The sequence below is a fragment of the Bombina bombina genome, chromosome 2, assembly GCF_027579735.1.
Source record: "Bombina bombina isolate aBomBom1 chromosome 2, aBomBom1.pri, whole genome shotgun sequence".
NCBI classification, from domain to species: Eukaryota; Metazoa; Chordata; class Amphibia; order Anura; family Bombinatoridae; genus Bombina; species Bombina bombina.
The window spans coordinates 1,303,526,798-1,303,545,553 of NC_069500.1; the positions used below are offsets into that span (position 1 = coordinate 1,303,526,798).

Below are 18,756 nucleotides of genomic sequence, written 5' to 3' on the forward strand. Positions count from 1 at the left end.
AGGGACACTGAACCCAAATTTATTCTTTCATGATTTAGATAGAGCATGTAATTTTAAGCAACTTTCTAATTTACTCCTATTATCAATTTTCTTCATTCTCTTGCTATCTTTATTTGAAAAGCAAGAAGGTAAATTTAGAATCCAGCCCATTTTTGGTTCACAACCTGGGTTGTCCTTGCTGATTGGACAGCACCAATAAAAAAGTGCTGTCCGGGGTCTGAACCAAAAATTGTCTGACTAGTTAGCTTAGATGTCTTCTTTTTCAAATAAAGATAGCAAGAGAATGAAGAAAAAATGATAATAGGAGTAAATTAGAAAGTTGCTTATAATTGCATGATCTATCGGAATCATGAAAGAAAAAAATTGGGTTTAGTATCCCTTTAAGAACTTATATTAAAGAAACATCATAATTCATAGTTATATAAGTGTATTTTTGAAAACCATACAGATCAGAATGTCCTGGTCTAGTCAGTAATGCAAAAATTATATTTGCTAACAAATTATGTGTAATAATTATAAGGTGATTTTTGCTTTATAATTTCCTTTTAAAGGCCCTGTTTGGGTCACAATGGTTGTTCTTATAGTGAGTGTGTTTTATACTATGTAAAATCTATAACTATATTCAAAGCCTCATTTTTTTGTATTTTTTTATATTGTGCTGTACACATCAAACAGTGAATATGCTGAATGCATCCTGTAGAAAACTGAAAATGGAAGTGCAATATCAATGACAATAATCCATGGTTCAAATCCAAAAACAAGTGCTTCCAATCCATTATCATACTGTGGTCTGCATCCGAAAGCAGGAGAAAGCCAGAGCTGAAAAATACAAATAAAAATATATTATTATTATTATTATTGTTATTATTTTGTTTTTTGTAAATGTACTCATTACCAGGGGGATATGCATTTCAGCATCGTTGTATCTCTTGCTGCTGTTCTTTCTCCTCTATCCCTATCTACATATACCTTGCTTTTATTTCTTTATTTATTTAAGTCATATATATATATATATATATATATACAGTGGGGCAAAAAAGTATTTAGTCAGTCACCAATTGTGCAAGTTTTCCCACTTAAGAAGATGAGAGAGGCCTGTAATTTTCATCATAGGTATACCTCAACTATGAGAGACAAAATGTGGAGACAAATCCAGACAATCACATTGTCTGATTTGGAAATAATTTATTTGCAAATTATGGTGGAAAATAAGTATTTGGTCAATATCAAAAGTTCATCTCAATAATTTGTTATATATCCTTTGTTGGCAATGACAGAGGTCAAACATTTTCTGTAAGTCTTCACAAGGTTGTCACACACTGTTGCTGGTATGTTGGCTCATTCCTGCATGCAGATCTCCTCTAGAGCAGTGATGTTTAGGGGCTGTTGCTGGGCAACACAGACTTTCAACTCCCTCCAAAGGTTTTCTATGGGGTTGAGATCTGGAGACTGGCTAGGCCACTCCAGGACCTTGAAATGCTTCTTACGAAGCCACTCCTTCGTTGCCCGGGCGGTGTGTTTGGGATCATTGTCATGCTGAAAGACCCAGCCACATTACATCTTCAATGCCCTTGCTGATGGAAGAAGGTTTGCACTCAAAATCTCATGATACATGGCCCCATTCATTCTTTCATGTACACAGATCAGTCGTCCTGTTCCCTTTGCAGAGAAACAGCCCCAAAGCATGATGTTGCCACCCACATGCTTCACAGTAGGTATGGTGTTCTTTGGTTGCAACTCAGCATTCTCTCTCCTCCAAACACGACGAGTTGTGTTTCTACCAAACAGTTCTACTTTCATCTGACCATTTGACATTCTCCCAATCCACTTCTGGATCATCCATATGCTCTCTAGCATACTTCAGATGGGCCCGGACATGTACTGGCTTAAGCAGGGGCACACGTCTGGCACTGCAGGATCTGAGTCCCTGGCGGCGTAGTGTGTTACTGATGGTAGCCTTTGTTACGTTGGTCCCAGCTCTCTGCAGGTCATTCACTAGGTCCCCCCGTGTGGTTCTGGGATGTTTGCTCACCGTTCTTGTGATCATTTTGACCCCACAGGGGGAGATCTTGAGTGGAGCCCCAGATCGAGGGAGATTATCAGTGGTCTTGTATGTCTTCCATTTTCTAATTATTGCTCCCACAGTTGATTTCTTCACACCAATCTGCTTGCCTATTGCAGATTCAGTCTTCCCAGCCTGGTGCAGGTCTACAATTTTGTTTCTGGTGTCCTTCGACAGCTCTTTGGTCTTCACCATAGTGGAGTTTGGAGTGTGACTGTTTGAGGTTGTGGACAGGTGTCTTTTATACTGATAAATAGTTCAAACAGGTGCCATTAATACAGGTAATGAGTGAAGGACAGAGGAGCCTCTTAAAGAAGAAGATACAGGTCTGTGAGAGCCAGAAATCTTGCTTGTTTGTAGGTGACCAAATACTTATTTTCCACCATAATATGCAAATAAATTATTTCCAAATCAGACAATGTGATTGTCTGGATTTGTTTCCACATTTTGTCTCTCATAGTTGAGGTATACCTATGATGACAATTACAGGCCTCTCTCCTCTTCTTAAGTGGCGGCTGACTAAATACTTTTTTGCCCCACTGTATATATATATCTTAAAGTTGTGACATTGTATTGCAAATTAATTGGTTAACAATGTGATAAGTCATAAATTAAAAGGTGTTCAAGGTACTAGAACTCAACTAGAACTCAACTTGTCAACAAGTTACTTATGTTTTGCCTTGTTCCACATGATCTATTATTTAAATAGTCACATGCTACATTTTAAGGGACAGTAAACACTTTGAAATGGTAATATAAATTATAAATCATTATAAATCATATATATATATATATATACAGTATCTCACAAAAGTGAGTACACCCCTCACATTTTTGTAAATATTTTATTATATCTTTTCATGTGACAATACTAAAGAAATGACACTTTGCTACAATGTAAAGTAGTGAGTGTACAGCCTGTATAACAGTGTAAATTTGCTATCCCCTCAAAATAACTCAACACACAGCTATTAATGTCTAAACCGTTGGCAACAAAAGTGAATACAATAAAAAAAGATACACAGACACGATGAAGAGGACTCAACCGTCTTATGGGTTTCACGCCGTGAGGCGCTTACTCATAGACTCTATAAGTCTAGGACCCCAATTTATCAAAGGTCTTGCGGACCTAATCCGACACTGTGGATCAGGTCCGCAAGACCTCGCTAAATCCGGAGAGCAATACGCTCTCCGCCAGCAGGGAGGTGTCAATCAACCCAGATCGTATTCGATCGGGTTGATTTCCGTCGATTCCTGTCCGCCTGCTCAGAGCTCAGAGCAGGCGGACAGGGTTATGGAGCAGCGGTCTTTAGACCGCTGCTTCATAAGTTGTGTTTCTGGCGAGTCTGAAGACTCGCCAGAAACACGGCCCTTCAAGCTCCGTACGGAGCTTGATAAATGGGCCTGTATGAGTAAGGGACTCACGGCGTGAAATGCGTAAGACAGTTGAGCCCTCTTCATCGTGTCTGTGTATCTTTTTTTATTGTTGGAATAAAGATGTCTGTTTTTTGGTGTTGCTCAGTAGCGGTTTTCTTTGCTTTCTCTACATAAAGATGGCCTAGGCTATACGAAGATTGCCAAGACCCTGAAACAGCGGTTTCACAGGACAAGTTCCACTCAGAACAGGTCTTGCCATGGTCGACCAAAGAATTTGAGTGCATGTGCTCAACGTCATATCCAGAGGTGGTCTTTGGAAAATAGACGTATGACTGCTGCAAGCATTGCTGCAGAGGTTGAAGGGGTGGGGGCCAGCCTGTCAGTGCTCAGACCATATGCCACACACTGCATCAAATTGGTCTGCATGACTGTCATCCGAGAAGGAAGCCTCTTCGAAAGATGATGCACAAGAAAGCCCGCAAACAGTTTGCTGAAGACAAGCAGATTAAGTAATGGATTACTGGAACCATATCCTGTGGTCCGATGAGACCAAGATAAACTTATTTGGTTCAGATGTTGTCAAGCGTGTGTGGCAGCAACCAGGTGAGGAGTACAAAGACAAGTGTGTCTTGCCTACAGTCAAGCATGGTGATGGGAGCGTCATGGTCTGGGCCTGCATGAGTGCTGCCGGCACTGGGGAGCTACAGTTCATTGAGGGAACCATGAATTCCAACATGCACTGGGACATACTGAAGCAGAGCATAATCCCCTCCCTTCAGAGACTGGGCCACAGGGCAGTATTCCAACATGATAACGGTCCCAAACACACCTCCAAGAAGACTAATGTCTTGCTAATGAAGCTGAGGGTAAAGGTAATGGACTGGCCAAGCATGTCTCCAGACCTAAACCTTATTGAGCATCTGTGGGGCATCCTCAAATGGAATGTGGGGGAGCACAAGGTCTCTAACATCCACCAGCTCTGTGATGTCGTCATGGGGGAGAGGAAGAGGACTCTAGTAGCAACCTGTGAAGCTCTGGTGAACTCCATGCCAAAGAGGGTTAAGACAGTGCTGGAAAATAACGGTGGCCAAACAAAATATTGACACTTTGGGCCCAATTTGGACATTTGCACTTAGGGGTGCACTCATTTTTCTTGCCAACAGTTTAGACATTAATGGCTATGTGTTGAGTTATTTTGAGGTGACAGCAAATTTACACTGTTATACAGACTGTACACTCACTACTTTACATTGTAGCAAAGTGTCAGTTCTGCAGTGTTGTCACATGAAAATATATAATAAAATATTTTAAAAAATGTGAGGGGTGTACTCACTTTTGTGAAATACTGTATATATAAAACTCTGCAATATACTTGAATTATTTAGTGTGTCCTTCTTTCCTTTAATTCCATTCTGAAATTGTGAGCTGTTCAGTTCCTGTTAGAAATGGAAGTGCACAACACTGTTATATTTCAAACAACCATTGGCTGCACACTCTAGTGACCTATTTATAACTGTCCCTAATTGGCCACAGAAGAGAAGGTAACCTCAGTAAAACAAGGCAGCTCCCACTGTTTTATATACACATTAAATACATACATACATATACATGTTTAGACAGGTATATGTATGTAGTATTCAGTGAGAAAGATATAATTACCAAGCACAAACTTTACAGGTGGAGGACAGAATATAAAACATAACTTTTAATGAATATAAGTAAGAAGTGTAAACATAACACAGGATAAAAACACTTAAAAAACACACAATACCGCCATCTGGGCAATAGGGATATCAAGTATCCTTAAATACTAATATATGCAGAGGTACTGAAGGGGTATATATCATATCACAGGTCAGTGGACAGAGAGGCCCATCGTATAGCACCCAACGACTTGGCAAAAAGTTCCCTTTGCACAAATTAGACTATGATTAGATGAATCCCACACGCAGTGAGCTATCCTTGCGCTTAACACTATAGTGACATTGGGTGTTCTTATACAATTATTGAAAAAAGTTAGGGCATCATCCATAAAACCAGCTTGAGTAAATAAAACTATCAACATCAACAAATACCTCCTACAGTCTCTAAATATGTCGTAACGGCAACAACAATTAATCCCTATAGAATTGCTCAGATTGGCGAACGCCTGACGCACATTTTGCCTGAGCTTTTGTAAAGTTACAGCATATTTAGAGACTGTAGGAGGTATTTTTTCATGTTAATAGTTTTATTTACTCAAGCTGGTTTTAGGGATGATGCCCTAACATTTTTCAATAATTGTATAAGAACACCCAATGTCAGTATAGTGTTAAGCCACATCGCAACAAGCTAAATTAAAATATATTAACCCCTAAACCTAACCCTAACCCCTCCTAACTTTAACATAATTAAATTATATCTAAATTAAATTTACAGTTATTAACTAAATAATACCTATTTAAAACTAAATACAAATTTACCTGTGAAATAAAACTTAAGCTAGATTAATCCTATTCTAATACCCTTAAAAAAAAAACACCCCAAAATAAAAAAACTACTCTAGAATAAACTACCAAGGGCCCTTAAAAGGACCTTTGGGGGGGGCCCTTAAAAGTGCCTTTTGTAGGGCATTGCCCTGAGATAAACAGCTCTTTTACTCCAAAAAAATACAAACACCCCCTAAAAATATACATTACACAAAATAACAAACAAAAGACTAGAATAAAATACCAATGGCCCTTAAAAGGGCCTTTTGTGGGCATTGCCCCAAAGATATCAGCTCTTTTACCTGCAAAAAATATACAAACACCCCCCCAACAGTAAAACCCACCACCCAACCAACCCCCCAAATAAAAAAACTATCTAAAATAACCTAAGCTATCCATTCAATATAGTGTATATAGTGTATTGTAATGTATTTTTGATGTGTTTTGTGACACTTTTTATTTTCGGAAAAAAACTAAATTTATGCTTACCTGATAAATGTATTTCTTTCTTGTCACGATGAGTCCATGGATCATCTAATTACTATTGGGAATTTCACTCCTGCCCAGCAGGAGGCAGCAAAGAGCAGCACAGCAAAGCTCTTAAATATCACCTCCCTTCTATCCAACCCCCAGTCATTCGACTGAAGTAAAGGAGAGAAAGGAAGCAACAAGGTGCAGAGGTGCCTGAGGTTTATAACATAACAAAAAAATCCTGTCATCAAAAACAGGGCGGGCCATGGACTCATCGTGTCAAGAAAGAAATACATTTATCAGGTAAGCATAAATTTTGTTTTCTTTTTAATGACACGATGAGTCCACGGATCATCTAATTACTATTGGGAATTAATACCCAAGCTAGAGGTCACAAATGATAAAGGAGGGGAAAACAGGGAGCCTAAACAGAAGGCACCACTGCTTGAAGAACCTTTCTCCCAAATCAAGCCTCAGTCGAGGCAAAAGTATCAAACTTATAGAATTTTGAAAAAGTATGTAGAGAGAACCAAGTTGCAGCCTTGCAAATCTGTTCTACAGAAGCTTCATTTTTGAATTCCCAGGAAGAGGAAACAGCCCTCGTAGAATGAACCGTAACCTTCTCAGGAGGCTGCTGTCATGCAGTCTCATAGGTGAAGCGAATTATACTCTTCAGCCACAAAGAAAGAGAAGTAGCCGTAGCTTTCTGCCCCTTACGTTTCCCAGAGAAAACTACAAATAGAGCAGAAGACTGACAAAAATCCTTAGTCGCCTGTAAATGGAATTTAGAGCATGAACCACATCTAGATTGTGCAGAAGACGTTCCTTATGAGAAGAAGGATTAGGACATAAAGAAGAAACAACAATCTCATGATTAATGTTTCGATCTGAAACTACTTTAGGAAGAAAACACAATTTAGTACGTAAAACAACTTTATCCGAGTGAAAGATAAGATAGGGAAACTCACTAGAGAGACTATATGAGCAGAAGAAATAGCAACAAGAAGCAAAACCTTCCAAGATAATAACTTAACATCTAAGGAATGCATAGGTTCAAAAGGAGCCTGCTGAAGACCCTTAAGAACAAGATTAAGACTCCAAGGAGGAGTAACAGGTTTGAACACAGGCCTGATTCTGACCAAGGCCTGACAGAATGATTGAACATCTGATACCTCTGCCAGACGTTTATGTAACAAAATAGATAAGGCAGAAATTTGACCTTTCAAGGAGCTGAAAAACCACGCTTAGATAAAATTAAGTGTTCAATCTCCAAGCAGTCAGCTTCAGAGAAACTAGATTTGGATGAAGGAAGAGCCCTTGAAGTAGAAGGTCCTTTCTTAGAGGAAGTTTCCAAGGAGAAAGAGTGTGATGATATGTGATGTAATGTGGTGTATTTTGATAGAACAGGAGGAAAATAAGTTCTGGTACCTAGTATCCGCTATAGCAGGACCACTCATCCTCACACCAAACCTTGGATTCACACAGATTTAACTTACAGGAATCCAGTTATGCTCATTGAACTGAGGGTAACTACTGCAGGGTACAGAGTGAAAACGGAGCCGTCACGCAACCAAGATACAAGAGTATATGTATTTCAACACATAGGAGATGTATCTACAAATAAGATAGACAGAATAATCTAGCAGATAGCAAGTGAGGATAAATGTGAAATAGCAGACACAAAATACTGAGAGACTTATGTAATGAAATGTTATAGTGTTAGAAGGGCAGATGATATTATCCCAAAATGAATTTGAAGAGATATGGTAGATTAGTAATGGTTATAGATGCATGAGAAATATGGCAATACAGGAGTGCAAACTAATCCAGGGTTAAATGATATAAGAATTACAATTGAATCCAAATCCAGAGTTGTTGCTGGAGATACTTTTCAGATATACAGCACTTAAGCAGTAAAGTTATGCAGACACAATGATATGTTAGGGTTTGCTGATAGACATAGCATTTGCAAGCTTAGATTAGTAGTAATGAAAAACAGTCACTGAATTAAGTTCACAGCAAGTGTTAATAATGCAAGCAACAGTTCAGGGAGAGTATGCAGTAGTAAAGCAGTTAAAGCTTATCCAGCAGTATGGTGTTAATAACAGTCAATGAAATAGCAGTAATTAGTTTGCAGAATAGAGAGACACTGATATCCCAGGTAATAAGTAAATATACAGACCAAATCCTGTTCGTTGGTTAGAAGGCAAAGTGAGAGCCTGATGGAAGCGATACTGCTTACTGATTTACTGTTTGCTGGAGGGACACAGCGCGGTACACGCGCTGCAGAGACGCTGAGATGCCGGGTGTGACGTCACAGGCACCCGGTGTAACAGGCAGGGAAACTGAAAGCTGATCCTTTGGTTCCTATGGTACGGTAAGAGGCAGGGAAGGCAGACCGGCTCAAAGTATCAGATGAGTAAGGAAGACTGACAAGCTTTCACAGCAGCAATATGGTAACCCCTCAGATAGAGGAATGGGCTAGGTTTCTTCAGAGACAAGTCACATAGAGTAACAATTCAAAATTACCAAGCAAAGAGCATAGAGAGGAGGGGCCTTAAATAGGGGAAGAGGAGTCAGAATTAAAGGGACAGGTTTGCAATAGTGAATACCCTGACAGGACACCCCCATCAAGGAGCCGCTCAGCGGATCAAGGACCAGGACGGTGAGGATTCCTCCTATGGAACAAAGACACTAGGCGAGGAGCCATGATGTTAGTAGCAGGCTCCCAAGAATCTTCTTCAGGTCCATAACCCTTCCAACTGACCAAATACTGAAGGCGGTTCCGAAAGTATTGAGAATCTTGGATGGAATCAATTTCGTACTCCATCTCATCTGTCACTTGAGTTGGAGATGCATCCGTCGTAGATGTAGCCCTAATAGAAGCATAGGGTTTAAGGAGCGAAACATGAAATGTTGGATGTATTCTCATAGAAGAGGGTAATAAGAGCGTGACTGCATTAACATTAACAACTTTCTTAATTTCAAAAGGACCCAAGTAAAGTGAAGCAAGTTTCTTCGAAGGAACTTGTAATCTTAAATTCTTCGTGCTTAACCAAACTTTATCACCTATCTTATATTCAGGAGGTTTAGAACGTCGTAGATCGTAGTAACGTTTTTGGGCATTTTGAGCATCATGTAGTAATCGTTTTACACTGGCGAAACCTTTAACTAAGGTGTTGATTTTGTCATTAACAACAGGTATAGGAGAGTTTTTTGGAGACTGAAGGTCATAAGAAGGATGAAACCCATAATTCAGAAAAAATTGAGACATTTTAGTAGAGGAATTAAGCATGTTATTATGAGCAAATTCGGCAGTGGAAAGAAGAGAATGCCAGTTGTCTTGCTCTAGAGAACAATAGCAATGGAGATACTGTTCCAGGGCTTGATTTGTTCTCTCAGTCTGCCCATTGGTTTGCGGATGAAAGGCCGTACTTAACTTCCTAGAGATGTTGAGGGATTTACAAAGATGAGCCCAAAACCTAGAGGTAAACTGCGAGCCTCTGTCAGTAGTAATGGAATTCAGCAGACCATGTAATTTAACCACATGATCTATGAAAAGGTTAGCTGTTTCAGAAGCTGTGGGTAGACCTCTATGCGGTAGAAAATGGGCCATTTTAGAGAAAAGATCAACAACGACCATGATAGTGTTGAAGTTAGCAGAAGCTGGTAGATCAACAATAAAATCCATGGCAATGTCTGCCCAAGGTCTTTCAGGTATTGGAAGAGATAAGAGATATCCATAGGGACGTTTATGTTGATGTTTTTTGGTAATGCAAAGAAAACAAGTGTTGATGTATTGCCTGATGGTATCCGACATTTTAGGCCACCAATAATTCCTAGAAAGGATATGTAGGGTCCTATGTACGCCAGGATGACCTGCTAAAGTGGAGTCATGTGCAGCTGCCAGAACCTGATTCCTGAGAACCTTGGGTACATATAAACGGTCATGATGATAAAACAGCTCATCAGAATGTTTATCCAAATTGAGGTGCGTTATTAATGAATCCTCCTTCTGTTGCTGCTTTAGGGTCTCCAAGAAATCATTTGTTAAACAAATAATCCTATCCGCAGGTATCACTGAGGCAGGTGCCAGATGGTCTTGTGGCTTAGAAGGTATACGAGAGAGGGTATCAGCCTTTAGATTCTTAGAACCTGGATGATAGGTGATCACGTAGTCAAAACGTGACAAGAAAAGGCTCCAACGAACTTGACGAGAAGTCAAGGTCTTATTAGTCTGTAAATACTCTAAGTTACGATGGTCTGTATAAATAGTGATAGGGTGTTTTGTGCCTTCCAGGATATGCCTCCAAAATTCCAATGCGGATTTAATGGCAAGCAATTCCTTATCACCAATGCCATAGTTTATCTCAGCTGAGCTCATGACACGCGAATAGAAAGCAACAGGATGTAATGGCTGTTCTTGGGAGGCCCGCTGAGACAGGACAGCTCCTATAGCAAATTCAGAAGCATCAACCTCAAGCGTAAAATGGCAACTGGGATCTGGGAATTGTAAAATAGGGGCTGTAGTAAATTTATTCTTAAGGGTGGTGAATGAGTCTTCAGCTTTACTATCCCATGAAAACCTGATGTGTTTTTTAGTTAAAGTAGTTAGAGGTTTGACAATATGTGAAAAGTCTTTAATGAATTTTCTATAAAAATTCGCAAATCCAAGAAACCTCTGGACATCTTTTTTGCAAGAAGGTACTGGCCATTTGAGTATAGCTTCTACTTTACTGGTCTCCATGGTAATCCCATTAGGAGAGATAGAGTAACCCAAAAAAGAAATAGAGTTAGTATTGAATATACACTTTTCTAGTTTGGCGTAGAGATGATGTTGCCTTAAACGAGATAAAACTAATTTTACATGATTTAGATGGTTTTCAAAAGTGTCTGAATAGACGAGAATGTCATCTAAATAGATAACGATACATACATCCAAAAGGTCATGGAAAACATCATTTATAAAGCACTGGAAAGTGGCTTGGGCGTTGCAGAGCCCAAACGGCATTACTGTGTATTCATAAAGTCCGTATCTTGTACGGAAAGCCGTTAGCCACTCATCCCCTGCTCTCATCCTGATCAAATTATATGCGCCCCTAAGATCAAGCTTGGTGTAGATGGTGGCACCTTGAAGACATTCAATTAGTTCAGGAATGAGAGGCAGGGGATATCTGTTTTTCTTAGTGCATTTATTCAGTTGTCTGTAGTCTATAATGGGGCGTAAACTGCCATCTTTGTTTTTCACAAAAAACATTGCAGCACCCACAGATGAAGTGGATGGACGAATAAACCCTTTTTTCAGATTTTCGTCTAGATATTCCTTAAGGTGTTCTAACTCTGGTTGGGATAAAGGATATATATGACCATAAGGAATGGTACAGTTAGGAATGAGATCAATAGGGCAATCATACCTTCTAAGTGGTGGAAGTGTAGCAGCCTCAACTTTATCAAAAACATCTGCATATTCTTTATAACAATCAGGTAATGTGTCTACGGTAATGTGACAAAGTGTATGTGAATCAATGCAGAATTGCTTGCAATACTGAGAATCAAAAACTACAGTAGAGTCTGTCCAGGATATAATGGGGTTATGCTTAGACAACCACTGAATACCAAGTATCATAGGATAGACAGAACTTGGTAAAACATCAAAAGACATCAATTCTGTATGCCCTGAGGCTGAGGTGACAGTAAGTGGAACTGTATGGTGTGAGATGGTACCAGAACTAAAAAAGGAACCATCAACCAAACGGATGGCTAGTGCAACACTCTTTTTTATTAGTGGTATTTTGTGTTTAACAACAAAAACTAAATCTATGAAATTCCCAGATGCCCCAGAGTCAATTACGGCCTGTACGTCTGTCTTCTGCTGATCCCACTGTAACGAGAGAGGGATTGATAAATGAAGTGAACTATTACTAACCATATTTAGTGTGCTTAAATCTTACTCTCTTACCCTTCTTTTGACGAAGGAGAGATGGGCAATCTCTTACGCCATGATCCTTTTCAGCACAATATAGGCAGAGATTGAGCAATTTGCGTCTGGCTTTCTCTTCAGGCTTTAGTGGCCCTCTAATCACAGCAACATCCATGGGTTCATCAACATACTTGACAGCATGGGTAGAGGGAGTTGCGTGATACGGGGTGTATTTCCTAGGAGTATTATCTGTTGTGGATTTTTCATACTTTCTTTCCCTGAGTCTTCAGTCAATACCAATACACAAAGTCATGAGATCCTCGAGGTTATCTGGAATGATACCTCTAGCAAGTTCGTCTTTTAATGAATCACTGAGACCCAACCGAAATTGATTCTTTAAAGCCGGATTGTTCCACAAGGTGTCAGGAGCCCACCTTTTGAAGTCCGTTATGTATTCCTCCACCATCCTTTTCCCTTGGCGTAAGGATATTAGAGCAGATTCAGCAGTATTCTGCTTATTATGATCCTCATATAGAAGGGACATTGCAGAAAAGAAGGAATCAAGAGAATTTAATATGGGATCATCTGTTTCGTAGAAGGCGTTGGCCCAAGATCTAGCTTCTCCACGCAGAAATGAAATCACAGTCAAGACACGAATTCTGTCAGTAGGATAAGACTTAGGTTTCAATGTAAACATGAGAGTGCAAGAGTTTCTAAAGTCTCTGAACATAGACCTGTCCCCAGAGAATTTCTCTGGTGGACTTACAACAGGCTCAGGTGTGGTGTCAGAAGTAGTTGATTTATTTGCCATATGCTGATTGATAAATTTTCTAATATTCTGGTTCTCAATTTGTATCTCTCTTAACCCCTGTAACATGTTATCCATACTTTGGGCTAGTGAACCCACTCTGTTGGAAAGCTCACTCAACTCCATGATAGAAGATAGAGGTACTTTTTCTTTGGCTTGGTAATATGTGATGATATGTGATGTAATGTGGTGTATTTTGATAGAACAGGAGGAAAATAAGTTCTGGTACCTAGTATCCGCTATAGCAGGACCACTCAGCCTCACACCAAACCTTGGATTCACACAGATTTAATTTACAGGAATCCAGTTATGCTCATTGAACTGAGGGTCACTACTGCAGGGTACAGAGTGAAAACGGAGCCATCACGCAACCAAGATACAAGAGTATATGTATTTCAACACATAGGAGATGTATCTACAAATAAGATAGACAGAATAATCTAGCAGATAGCAAGTGAGGATAAATGTGAAATAGCAGACACAAAATACTGAGAGACTTATGTAATGAAATGTTATAGTGTTAGAAGGGCAGATGATATTATCCCAAAATGAATTTGAAGAGATATGGTAGATTAGTAATGGTTATAGATGCATGAGAAATATGGCAATACAGGAGTGCAAACTAATCCAGGGTTAAATGATATAAGAATTACAATTGAATCCAAATCCAGAGTTGTTGCTGGAGATACTTTTCAGATATACAGCACTTAAGCAGTTAAGTTATGCAGACACAATGATATGTTAGGGTTTGCTGATAGACATAGCATTTGCAAGCTTAGATTAGTAATAATGAAAAACAGTCACTGAATTAAGTTCACAGCAAGTGTTAATAATGCAAGCAACAGTTCAGGGAGAGTATGCAGTAGTAAAGCAGTTAAAGCTTATCCAGCAGTATGGTGTTAATAACAGTCAATGAAATAGCAGTAATTAGTTTGCAGAATAGAGAGACACTGATATCCCAGGTAATAAGTAAATATACAGACCAAATCCTGTTCGTTGGTTAGAAGGCAAAGTGAGAGCCTGATGGAAGCGATACTGCTTACTGATTTACTGTTTGCTGGAGGGACACAGCGCTGTACACGCGCTGCAGAGACGCTGAGATGCCGGGTGTGACGTCACAGGCACCCGGTGTAACAGGCAGGGAAACTGAAAGCTGATCCTTTGGTTCCTATGGTACTGTAAGAGGCAGGGAAGGCAGACCGGCTCAAAGTATCAGATGAGTAAGGAAGACTGACAAGCTTTCACAGCAGCAATATGGTAACCCCTCAGATAGAGGAATGGGCTAGGTTTCTTCAGAGACAAGTCACATAGAGTAACAATTCAAAATTACCAAGCAAAGAGCATAGAGAGGAGGGGCCTTAAATAGGGGAAGAGGAGTCAGAATTAAAGGGACAGGTTTGCAATAGTGAATACCCTGACAAAGAGATAGCATCTCCACTAGGTCTGCATACCAAATCCTGCGAGGCCACGCCAGAGCAATGAGAATCACTGATGCCCTCTCTTGCTTAATCCGAGCAATGACCCAAGGAAGGAGAGCGAACGGAGGAAATAGGTATGCAAGATTGAAATTCCAAGGAACTGCCAGAGCATCTATCAGAACCGCCTGAGGGTCCCTGGACCTCGACCAGTACCTCGGGAGCTTGGCATTCTGACGAGATGCCATGAGATCTAGATCCGGCTGTCCCCATTTGAGAATCAAATTGGAAAATACTTCTGGATGCAATTTCTATTCCCCTGGGTGAAAGGTCTATCTGCTCAGAAAATCCACTTCCCCATTGTCCACTCCTGGAATGTGGATCGCAGATAGACAACAGTTGTGGGTCTCCATGCACTGAATAATCTTGGACACCTCTTTCATGGCCAAAGAACTCCGAGTTCCACCCTGATGGTTGATGTAAGCCACTGAGGTTATGTTGTCCGACTGAAATCTGATAAATCGGGCAGAAGCTAACTGAGGCCAGGCCAGAAGAGATTGCTCTTAGCTCTAGAATGTTTATGGGGAGAACAGATTCTTTCCGAGTCCATGTCCCCTGAGCCCTTAGAAGGCCCCAGACTGCTCCTCAACCTGTCAGGCTGGCATCCGTAGTCACTATTACCCAGGTAGGTCTGCGAAAACAGGTTCCCTGAGACAACCACCAAGGAAGAGAATCTCCTTTCATCTGATCCAAATGAATTCGTGGAGACAGATCCACGTAATCCCTGTTCCACTGTCTGAGCATGCATAACTGCAGAGGTCTGAGATGGAAACAAGCAAAAAGAATAATATCCATGGCGGCTACCATGAGACCGATTACCTCCATACATACTGATGGCTGAGGAGAGGACTGAAGAGACAGACAAGATTAGAAAATCTTGAATTTTCTGACCTCCGTCAAAAATATTTTCATCAAAACGGAATCTATTATGGTTCCCAAAAAGACTACCCTTCTAGATGGAATTAAGGAACTCTTTTCCAGATTCACTTTCCAACCGTGAGAGCGCAGGAAGGATACAAGCATCTCCGGGTGGGAGCTTGCTAGATGAAAAGACTGGGCCTGAACCAGAATGTCATCCAGATAAGGTGCCACTGCAATACCCTGTAACCGGAGCACTGCCAACAGAGATCCCAGAACCTTTGAAATAAATTTTGGGAGCTGTAGCTAGTCCAAAAGGAAGAGCCACAAACTGGAAGCGTTGGTGGAGAAAAGCAAATCTCAGAAACTTGTGATGATCCCTGTGGATGGGAACATGAAAGTATGCATCCTTTAAATCTACTGTTGCAATAAATTGACCCTCTTGAACTAAGGGAAGTATGGAACAAATAGTTTCTATTTTGAAGCACAGTACTCAGAGGAATTTTTTTAGACTCTTGAGATCCAAGCTTGGTCTGAAGGTTCCCTCTTTCTTGGGAACCACAAACAGATTGGAGTAAAATCCCAGACTCTGCTCCTGTACTGGAGCAAGAACTATCACTCCAATTTCGGATAGATCCCCAACACAACGAAAGAACGCCTCTCTTTTTATCTGGTCTACAGATAATTTTGAGAGAATAAATCTGCCCCTGGGGGGAAAGGTCTTGAATTCTAGATTGTTCCCTTGGGACATGATGTCTATCGCCCAAGGATCCTGAACATCCCAAACCCAAGCCTGAGCAAAAAAGGAAAGTCTGCCCCCCCCCACAAGATCCTGTCCCGGATCGGGGGCAGACCCTTCATGCTGACTTTGAATCAATAGCAGGCTTCTTGGATTGTTTTCCCTTATTCCAAGATTGGTTGGGTCTCTAGGAAGGTTTGGACTTATCCTGTTTTGTAGAGGGAGAGGAATGTTTATCCTTGAAGTTTCGAAAGGAACGAAAATTACTCTGACGTCCCTTCTGCTTAGATTTCTTATCCTGAGGAAGGAAATTACCCTTTCTGTCTGTAATCTCAGAAATAATCTCAGCCAAAGCTGGGCCAAACAAGGTCTTACCCTTGAAAGGAATAGACAAAAGCTTAGACTTAGACGACACATCTGCAGACCAAGATTTCAGCCATAAAGCTCTTTGAGCCAGAATGGCAAAACTAGAAATCTTTGCTCCCAACTTGATAACTTGAAGGGAAGCATAAGAAATGAAAAAAATGGCCAATTTAAGAGCCCTGATCCTGTCCTGGATCTCTTCAAGGGGAATGTCTGTTTGAAAGCAATCAGACAACGCATCAAACCAGTATGCTGCCGCGCTAGAAATGGTAGCAATACACACCGCAGGTTGCCATTGTAAACCCTGGTGAACATACATTTACTTAAGAAAACCCTCCAGTTTCTTATCCATAGGGTCCTTAAAAGAACAGCTATCCTCTATGGGAATAGTAGTTCTCTTAGCTAAAGTGGAAATTGCCCCTTCCACCTTGGGGACCGTTTGCCAAGACTCCATGATAGAGTCATCAATGGTAAACATCTTCTTAAAAATAGGAGAAGGAGAAAAAGGAATACCCGGCTTCTCCTATTCCTTAACAATAATTTCTGAAGCCCGATCTGGTACGGGAAAACATTCCAGCATGGAAGGTACATCATAATACTTGTTAAGTTTACTAGACGTTTTAGGGTTGACAATGACAGTTGAGTCAGAGTCGTCCAGAGTAGCCAAAACCTCCTTGAGTAGTAAACAGAGATGTTCCAGCTTAAACCTGAAGGATACAACTGTCATAATCTGAGATTTCATCCTCAGATGCTACCGAAAAATCCTCCTCATCAGATTTATGAGAGGAAACATTCGGAATAGCCACGACCGAGTCAGATACCTTACGCACTGATTCTTTAGACTTCCTCTTGCACTTTTCCTGTAGCATGGGAAAAGCAGACAACACATCAGAAACTGCAGAAGACATGAGGGAAGCAATGTCTTGCAAGGAGACCCCAGCCGGAGCTTGAGAGGAAGCGCAGGGCACTGGAATTAATGGGTACTAAAATTTGGGACAACAGAGGAGAAAAATGCGACATATCTTGCACATTGTCAGAAGACTCCTGAACAGCATCCGTCTTAGACAATATAGGCTCAAAAAATCTATCCTTAAGATTTAATGTTCTCTCAACACATGAGGAACAAAAAGGAATTGGTGGTTGAATATTAGCATTCAAACATAAAGGACATCTGTAATCTGTAACAGAGTCTTGGCCCATCTTAACAGAATAAATATAAATAATTAAATTATTAAATTATGAACAATTTAAATAAAGAACAAACGTTTCTTTAAATTTTAAAATGAAACTGCTTTATTTTTGATGCAATGCAAAAATGAAACTGCTTTATTTTTTGAACAAATACAAAAACGAAAATGCTTTATTTTACAAGATATTGAGTAAAAAAAACGTCTTAACACCTCAAACAGCCTCTATACCTCAGCAATACCTTTGCTGAGGTGCCTATTTAAAAAGAAACTGCTTTATTTTTAAAACCGGAATCCAAACTGCAGCTGTTTCAGTAATGACAGGCTAACAAATGAGTTAAACTTGAAAAACAATAAGATGCAGATATCTCTCCTCTATACACAAGAAGTGAGAGAATAACAAATGCGCAATAGATACATTTTTACCTCACACAAGCCCCGCCCATCGTGGGCGTATCAAAAATAACGTCTCATCAGACATCTTAATGCAAAAAAAAACCATTAACAAAACCACCAAAATGAGCCAAGTTCTCCTCAAGTTCCCAGTGCCTGCAATACTGCCATACATAATCCCCTTACAACACTAGGAGTAATGTATTAAAAATCCCTGTCAGGGAAATAGTAAAGTGCCATGTCTTTTCCTTAAAGCAGCTTAAGAAAATAAATTAGCACTTACCTCAATAAATCTGCCTGGCAGCAAGGCTGCTCACTAGGTTTGAGAGGTCCTTTCCCTCACATGGACCTATGGGAAATAATAATAAGGGCAGCAACTTTTATTTAAATATGAGGGAGGCGCAGTGAGAATTATGTCCCACAAGTTCCCTTTGCTTAAAACCACCAATGCTCTACTGAAGAGACTAAAATGGACTACAGCTACACCCTGGAGTAAAAACAGCACATACTAATACTGCAAATAAAATTAAAAAAATCTTGATTGAAGAATCTATTCAGACACCTAACTTTACCACTTCCTTACACTAACGTAGGCAAAGAGAATGACTGGGGGTTGGATAGAAGGGAGGTGATAT

At 40.2% G+C, this 18,756-nt stretch overlaps 1 protein-coding gene across 1 annotated transcript in view; it reads right to left on the reverse strand.

Annotated features, from left to right (window-relative positions):
• Positions 1 to 648: 648 nt before the first annotated feature.
• Positions 649 to 18,756, reverse strand: part of LOC128647510 (proton channel OTOP1-like) — a 217,084-nt gene continuing 198,976 nt past the window's right edge. Inside the window, exon 6 of the mRNA XM_053700295.1 lies at positions 649 to 819. Coding sequence (XP_053556270.1) covers positions 649 to 819 — 171 coding nt within the window. The remainder of the gene's footprint in view (positions 820 to 18,756) is intronic.